At 36.3% G+C, this 9,033-nt stretch overlaps 1 protein-coding gene across 1 annotated transcript; it reads left to right on the top strand.

Annotated features, from left to right (window-relative positions):
- The first annotated feature begins 6,574 nt into the window (after positions 1-6,574).
- LOC140011244 (glucan endo-1,3-beta-glucosidase 8-like) lies at positions 6,575-8,435 on the top strand. The gene is made up of 2 exons (XM_072060011.1): positions 6,575-6,900; positions 7,295-8,435. The coding sequence occupies exons 1-2, from the start codon at positions 6,575-6,577 to the stop codon at positions 8,433-8,435; spliced, it is 1,467 nt and encodes a 488-aa protein (XP_071916112.1).
- The last annotated feature ends 598 nt before the right edge of the window (positions 8,436-9,033 follow it).

Genomic DNA, 9,033 nt, shown 5'->3' with positions numbered 1-9,033 from the left:
GCTGAGTAGAGTGGCGGCTGAAAAATCTTGAGGAAGTAGAGAGTGTGTGTGACGGGAAAAGGAGAACCAGCAAAAGGAAGGTTACGGGCTTTGGGCAAGTAGGAAGGAAGGATCAGCCGTGAGGGTTTAGAGAGAAAAGGCAGAGGAGAAGAGGGCTTTCGGCAGCAGCAAGAGAGGTGACTGAAACTGGAAAAGAGCGACGGGCAACACCAAAGGGGCCGAGAGAGAGATAGAGTGAAAAGAGAGCGACGGGAAAGCGAGCTTCGGGCTGCCAGAAAAGAAACAAGGAAGCCGGGGAAGAAAGAAGGGAACTTTGGGCCGAGGAAAAGAAACGATCGAGGGAGAGTCCGAGAGTAGAACGACGGCTGAGTTTGGAAGAAAAAAAAACAAAACCAGAAACATTTTTCTGCCAAAAATTTCATCCGAACGGGCTGGTTTTCGGCACCGCTCGCAGCGTGATTATCTTTTTTCTGATTGCTCAATTGGAGGAGATTTCAGTTTCTGCACACATTAGGTAGTTAATAGAAGAAGCTTTGTTCAGATTACTTTCACAAACAACGTTGGGAAGGCTCCCAAATTCAGCTCCAAAATCCACAGCTCGGTTCCACTGGTGCGGTTTCGAAACCGCAAAGGGACGACTGCAGCAGTTCTTTCACGGCGTTCTCCTGTCCGGATTTTGATCCAAAAAGGCTCGGGTAGGTACTCTCCTAGATTGGTGTCTTAGTCCCTTTCCTTTTCGTTCTTTGTTGAGTCGTGGTTTTGAATTTCTTGCTTGCTGTGGCTGTCTACGCTTTTTGTTTCCATTCATTTCTGGTTCCTCCATGCTAGCTTAATTTGCCGTTTCTCTTGTTCGAAACCTGAGGTTGTATGGTCTTGTTTTGATTAGGATCATTTGTAGATCTAATTTTAGGGTTATGTGATGTTTGATTGAGTTTGTGACATGGGTAGCTTTTGATTTGGATGACTCATGCGGAGCTTGTTAAAGATAAACCCAAGAATCTAGTTGTGGCTTCTGTATTGCTCATTTGACGCCTCGTTTGGGGTTTCAATGGTTTGGTGTTTACAATTAGGTTGTGTTAATCAAAATATTCATTGTTGTTAAGAGTTTCGAGTGATGGGTCTGTTGACTTTGGTTCAAGCCTGACACGAATTTTCTGCATCAAAATTGCAGAACGTTGATTCTTTGTAATTGCATGAATTTCTGGTCTTTAAACCTGCAGTTTGTATGGCCTTGGCTTGTTTGCTTGTAGTAATGTCGCCCAATTCTTTCCTTTTCCCTTGTATGCTTAGTATGTGTTTTCGGCTGGATCCTTGTTTGATATGATCCTTGAATCTGGCCGCATGAGATTGCTGAAATTTCAAAGCATAGTCAAGAAAGTTGCAGAAATTCGTTTTTAGATTGAACATATTCTTTTCCTACGAATTCTGTACTGAAGTGTCATGTCTAAAAGTGGAAAAATGTGTGGTTATCTTCTCACTTTGATCCCTGGTTTAGTTGATTGGAGCCACTACTTATGTTTGGATGGATATGAAATTGCATTTGAGAAACCCAGCATGTTGCAGAGAAAGAAACCTTGCTGCAGTTTTCTTTCTTTCTTTTGTTGTCGATCAAAATCAGATTTGCCATCTTAATCCTGCAAACAAATTTCATGCTTTGATTTAGTCAACAATTTCTGGTTTGATGAATTTGTTTGTATGATGAAATGGATGTAATTGTTGTTGGACATTGCCGAAGCTTTGGAAAATAAAAGGGAGTAGCTTTTGGTTTAGTTGCAGAATCTTAAGTTTCTACGTAGCATGCATGAAATAATTCTTCAAAATTGCCTCTTAACCCCCTCAAGTTTCTCTTTATGCTATTATGACCCACAAAATTGAGAAAACTAATCAATTGAGTCCCTGTGATTTTTGCAGCAATGCATTATGGCCCAATTACATTCCAATGTCTTGCAATTAGGTCCTAAGATGGGTGCATTTTGAGTCATTACTTGCCTCTCTCTTTGCTTTTGGACCCTTGAATTTCCTAAAATGTTTGAATTGGGTTTGGGTGATTGATTAATATTGCAATTGGGTCCTTAATAGTTGCTATTTTTGGGAATTTGATGGATCATTCCACTTTCTTGGTAATTAGGCACTGTGTGATTTCATTTGAGTTGCAATTAGGGGAATTTTGGTGATTTTCCTTATACTTTACTATTCAATTGGTGCCTTGACCCCTTTTTTTGTTTTGAAGCCATTTTCCATCATTTGCTTACCATTGCGATGAGGTATAACTTTCTTTTATCTTTGTTTGTCTCTCTTATATGATCCAAGGTGCTAAGTGAATTGCATGTCTACTTTGCTTTCTTTACATTTCTTTAATTCCTTTCATTCCTTTCATTTACTTTTGCTTTATTAACTTATTCTTTTAATGGGGTATGTGTACACCTCTTGGCTTGTAATAGATAGGGCTGTGGCGAGCAATTTGGTCCATTTTCCCCTTCCCTTTTTGTTTTAGTTAGTGAATGTAATAGGTTCATTAGTTTGGTTGCATGCCTACGTGTTAAGTGTTTAATCGCTTTATTAGGTCCTTGCATCTAGTCAAGCATGCTAAATGTTATGTGCTACGTGTTTATAAGTGATTCACATGTCTACTCGCTTTTTATAATGTGGATGAATGGAATGGATGAATGTACGTTTCCACTAGTCCAACGCTAGTCGGAATTCATAGAATGGGCTAGTCCAACGCTAGACCCTTAGGGATTTCTCCTCGTTAGTACATGTTTGCATGTTCATTACATGTCATGCATTCTTTTTAGTTTTATCATTTTACATGCCCCTCGAACCCCTTTTCCCTCCATTTTAGGATTTTTGCATTTCATGCTAGTTATAAGGTTCATTTGCTTGAGAGTCCCCCTAAATATGGGATATAGACGAGTGTGGCTTTCTCTAAGCCTTAGCACGCTTGTATTCCCTCTATAAAAGGGCAAATTGAGTCACGATTTAGGTCTCCCCGTCCCAATATGCATGAATTCCCTAGGCTCATGCATTCTAAGTCCACTCTATCATTACACTTTCATTTTTTCCTCCCATTTGCACACGTACACCTTTTATCCCTTCACTTGCACACAAACACTTGTAAATACATTTGCACACCTCCACTTGCATCCCATTATTTTTACTATTTTTCTCATTTCACATATCCTCACATTGCATACATGCATTCCATTCATTTGCATCCCACTTGCATTATTCGTGACTTCTTCAAAGGATCGTTATTGGGCTTCACAATTAATGTGATTGGCACCACTCAACCTTTGAAGGGAAATTTTCCCCCAATACCCCTAGGTCTAGGGTTTTGCATTCATGTAGTACATCCAAGTGTAATAAATTCTTTGGTTAAAACAAGAAAATCTTTGATTAAATCAACGCAACTAGCCTTGACTAGGTCGAAGGGGTGCCTTGGATTTTTATCCTTGCCTTCCCCTTCGTCAAATGTGACTCCCGAACCTTTTTCATTGGTTTACGTAGACTAGGAGTCGTTTAAAAGGGGTTTCTTACAACTTTTTCCTAAAAAATTCATTTTTAGGTGACTTGGTACACCTTAACTCATTACCAAGTGGCGACTCCCATTTTTTCAAAAACCCTTTTTAAACTATAATTTTGGGTCAAATCGTCGCATTTTCAAACCCCCATTTAGACCCATTTTTCTTTTAAATCACAATTCATTTTCCAATCACAAATTGAATCAAAAAATACATTTTTTAAACCATTTTATTTATTTATCAAAAAATGGGGCGCGACACCTTGTATAAAAGTATGATTGGATTACATGGATAAATGCAGAAACCACAAAGGGTAAAGTAAATACTTATACAAATCAAAAGAGAGTTTCATGGAGATTAAAATTTTATTACAAACACTTTTAGAGTGCGTTTGGGATAAACGCCATAACTAATTATGCATTCCGCCTATTTTTCACTTTACATAAAATCATAAGAGGGTTATATGGCTATTTTAAACCTTTAGAGGGGTCATTTGGCATTATGTAAAATCACTGAGGGTTATAATTAATTTAACCAAAACATTATTAGAGAAGAAAGATCCCTTGGTAATAGGGAGAAAGAAGGAAGAAAAAAGAAGAAAAGAAAGATAAGAGGGAAGAAAATAGAAAGGAAAGAATGAGAAAAGAGTAGAGGGTTCAAGATGAAGGAGAAGAAAAAAGTGAAACCAAGGAAGAAGACAAGAAATGGTGGATAATTTTTGAGAGAGATAATGTCTAAACCCTAGATGCCCTACACCTAATGCCACAACTGACTCATATGGAACCATGGAACCAAGGAAAGAAGCAGAAACAAAAAAAAAAAAAAAAAGTCATACGAGTGGCAGCATATAGGGCTACACATGAGTCAAATCACTCGCTAGCCACTTGTGAGTAGTTCGGTCAATATCGAGTTTTTGTCAAATTCAAACTAATCAAGTCGCATTCAAGTTCGAATTCGAGTTCAAAAATATTTAGCTCATTAACTCCTAAATTGACTCGATTATACATACATACATACATACATATGTATATATTAAAATTATATATATCTCTAATATTTTATTATTTTTTAAAAAATTATTATTTTATTTATTTTTTAAAAATATAAAATAATTTTTATTTTATTTTTTCTTGACTCGGCTCGAGATCAAACCTTACATTGAGAGCTTGAATTCAAGTTTCCACTTGATAAAATTTAGGAGTGAGCATGGATCGGGTACCTACCCTATGCACCATTTGGTTGACCTGACTCGCACCTTACAGTTCAGTTATTTTTGACCCTTACTCGCTCCGCATATCAGCGGGTACTCAATTATCGGGTGCCCTCCGAAATAGGGTCGGATCAACGGGTACCGATTTCGCCCCGCTTATCATTTAATTTCTTTAAAAAATAATTTATACTAATTTAATTTTTTATTTTACATGTTCATCTAAGATTTAAAAAAGATTTTTTTTCAAAAAAGTTTCCCACCAAGAAACAAGCATGCGAAGAGAATACAAGAAAAAGGAAAAAATTAAAAGAATTCAAAATCAATAAAAATTGGAAATAAGTAGCACCTTTTTTAAATATATATTCCATATTAATTAAATTTTTTTCTAAAAAAAAAAAGATCATGATCTCTTCAAATGAATTTAGTAAACAAACTATAGTCTCTCATATTTGTAATGCATTTGTTCAATGAAATTGCTTATTTAGCTCTAAATATATTACTTTATAGTATGTGTATAAAAATAAAAAAATAAATATGCGGGACAGGTAGGGTATTTGCGATTTTTAATTATGTGACTCTAACCCGTCCTATATCTAACCGGGTACCCAATTCTTTTTTAATCTGATCAAATAATACGGATCGGGTATCCTAATTTTCGGATCAGATAGAATAGGATGTGACGGATTTTCAGATTAGCGGGTATTTTTCAGCACATGTTTTGGGGCTGAATCTTATTGGCTCTTATCCTATTTATGTTGACAAATTTTGTAATAACTTCGAAAAAGGTGTGTACATATACGTCGAATCTACAAAATTTATCTAACACTTAAAAATCAGATATTATTTGTAAGAATTAAATCATTTCGTCAATTGATTTCTTATTTTTTATTCATCTTTAAAACATAACTAAATTTTAAACTCGAATTCGGATTACTTATCATACATCCAACTATAATAAAGGATACATTATCAATATATAAAAATTAATTCATATTTAAATATTTCTTAAAATCATTTAATTAGTTGTCCAAAAAAAATCAAGCTTTTGATATATCTGTCCTAGAGCTATATAAGCCTATAACTTTGGAAGATTTTGTTTTGTATCTCTTAAGGTTAGAGAATGACACAACCAATCCAAATCTATCTTATATTTGTTCAAAACTAGAGGATCATTGGGGGGGGAGGAGAGAGAAGGGGGAGGGAGCGCAACAGATCTTCTGTCCCACACTCTGTGCTATTTTCTGTCCCACTTTTTATTATATTGTTATTTCTCCAACATAAATATCATGTTTTAGTTATTTTTTATTTCTTAAAATTCAATAACTATTAATTGAGTAATATACAAAATTTAACAAACTAAAAAAAAAAAGCTGGAGGATCCTTGAGGACCTTGAGCGGTTGTGTCTATAATCTGTATCCTATTTCAATGCTAAATGGAAACCAGATTCTAGGGAATTTACTAACTTAGAAAACATCACTAGCCAAATAAGTAGTATTAGTTGGTAAAATCTACTAGGGAACCATTATTTTCAATTAACCTTTTTTCCCTAATTTAGAAAACATTTTGCCAAATAAAAAAGTAGTATTAGTTGGTCAAATCTACAAGGGAACCACTTATTTTCAATTTACCATTTTTTTCCATCAACAGTTGTCAATAAAATTTCAGTGGCTGTCATTCCTTGTTTTCCTGATTGATTACCTGTACAAAACCTGTGATAAACCATCTCTTTTTTGGTACATTTTGTCATATTTATGACAATGATCACTTTTTCGAATTTTCTTCCTCATTTGGGGAACCAGATCGAACTCCATATATTGATGTTAAAAGTGGGATCAAAGTGGGATGAACGGCTTCAATCTCTTAATATATGCAATTTCATTTCTTTCATTGGAGACCATTGATGTAGAGGGTTATTTGGGTATTAATTGGGGAAGGTTGGCAACACAAAGAATGATACCATCCATGGTGGTTGACTTGTTGATGCAAAACAAGATCAATTACGTGAAGGTTTACAGTGCAAGTGACAATGTCTTGGAAGCCTTTTCAGCGACAGACATGGGACTGGAAGTCACAATGCCTAATGTATATACACAGAAGCTGAAAAATCAGGCAGATGTGATCGACTGGGTGGTTCAGATTATTGTAACGCATCCCAATGTCCATTTCATGTATGTTTTTCTTTTAATAGCACCTACCTCTTTCTATAAACTCCCAACCCCCAATTTCCAGGCCTAGATTTGAACCTTAGACCTGCCTACGGACTAGGATAAGCGCTCTATCTTAACCACCACTTAGCTATCCCAATAGTTGAATGAATGAGCTCCTGTCACATAGGAGAATCCTCCCAGCTGACGGTGAGGCAAGACTCTATGAGCCATTACTTAGTCACTGGATGAATTCGAATGTTGTACCTTATAACTCCCGTCACACCTTGAAAGAGATATTATTAGATAAATTTTTGGTTAATTTAATGGTTAACAATTTAATTTCTCCTTTGTTGTTTTAGCTCTCTTATTGATTATATTTTCATTTTTGGTCAACTTTTGTTTGATTTTTTTATAGGTATGTTTGCATTGGGACGCAGCCATTATCGATAAGATTTTCCAATCAAACATATCCCGAAGCTATTCAGGTATTGGATTGGACGCAAAGAGCTCTTAATTTAATGAATAAAAGTGAAATTAAAGCAACAATGAGTCATTTCACTGACGTCCTCATCCCTGTAAAGAAACCATCAGAGGGCGCTTTCAGAGCAGATTTAGAGTCAAACATGACTAGGTCATGTCAGATTCTGCAGAGCTACAATGCTCCAATTGGACTAGATGTTTTCCCACTCCTGAGTGTTAATGATCTGTTCAACGGTGACACCGAATTTGCGTTCTTTGAGAACAACTCCACCTCAATTTTCAAAGACGGGGACAAGACCTACTCCAATGTTTTTGAGGTTATGTATGATATGTTCGATGTTGCATTAGAGAAAGTGGGGTGTCCAAACATGACAATCATTGTAGATGCAATTGGATGGCCAACAGATGGAATAAAAGATGGGAATATCCCAAATGCACAGAGATTCCATCAGGGCTTAGCTAAATTTGTAGCAAGTAAGAAAGGCACTCCTCGACGTCCTGGTCCGATTGATGTCTACATCCATAATTTGTCCGATGAAAATAAGATAAACAAGAGTACCGGATCCTTCAGGCGACACTGGGGCATCTACAAATTTGATGGACAGCCTAAGTTTAACTTTGATCTACAGGGGCTTGGGCGTGATGTGAAGTTAGTACCAGCTGTAGGCATTACACATATGCCTAAAAGGTGGTGCATCGTCAACGGTGATGTTGGAAATGATATTGATAATACAACAAGAGAAAAATTTTTGGATGCATGTAACAGTATTGTAGATTGCACTGCAATGGAAGCGGGAGCGTCATGCAGCAATCTGACAGAAACACAGAAGCTTTCGTATGTTTTTAATATGGGCTTCCAGACGGCAGCTCAAAATGTGTACAACAAATCGTGTTATTACAACGGATATGGTAAGATAGTCTCAGATGATCCTTCAACTCCATCCTGCACATTCCCTGTTGAAATATTAGCTGCTGAGATCCCTAATTTTAATGGATACGCACGAAGCCTGGCTCGTGCTCTCATGCCATCATCGATATCATTGATGATTGTTGTTGTGCAGACGTTGTTCATGTGATTCACTTTGATGTGTACCTGTGATTATAATGGATTTGGGGCCATGCAGCATGGGCTAATCATACAGATTAATATGCACATACCTTCAAATGACAACTGACTTTATGATTTTGTTTTACAATTTCACCTGTAAGAAACAAGTGCCTTCAAATCCAATTAAAATCGGCTCCATGTCAAATGTTAACTCTCAGGTATAAGATTCTTTTTATCTTTCAGTCCCTTCCTCGTCCTTCTTTTTCCTTTGTAGTTTTAAATATTGGGTCAGGTCTTAATCCAAATTAGATTAAAATTTCTTGGTTTTACAATTGTACGCTGTTGAATTTTCTTGAGGATACTTTGTATAAAGGACAGAAACAGAAGAAGAAGAGAAGAAGAAAAAGAAAAAGTTGGACTGTCGAGCTATTTTTTCTCAGAAAAATAAAATTTGTTCGTGTCACTCAGATTGATACATGTAGAAGAGGCAGATCTGTTCTTGTCATTCTCCCAAACCAAAACATCGGGTACAAGTCCCCTCCAATAACTGTTTTTGGGAAACAACTAGAAGTTTACTACCGAACTGATGCAAATATACTAATACTCTTTGAAAATTAAAAGGTACA

Source organism: Coffea arabica, chromosome 7e (assembly GCF_036785885.1).
Source record: "Coffea arabica cultivar ET-39 chromosome 7e, Coffea Arabica ET-39 HiFi, whole genome shotgun sequence".
NCBI classification, from domain to species: Eukaryota; Viridiplantae; Streptophyta; class Magnoliopsida; order Gentianales; family Rubiaceae; genus Coffea; species Coffea arabica.
Note: the sequence above shows the minus strand (reverse complement) of the source record. Positions and strands in the feature narration are given on the sequence as shown.

Coding starts and splice junctions, on each gene's coding strand:
- LOC140011244 (XM_072060011.1), top strand. CDS start 6,575: ATGAACGGCTTCAATCTCTTAATATATGCAATTTCATTTCTTTCATTG. Junction 6,901..7,294: donor CATCCCAATGTCCATTTCAT/GTATGTTTTTCT, acceptor ATTTTTTTATAG/GTATGTTTGCATTGGGACGC.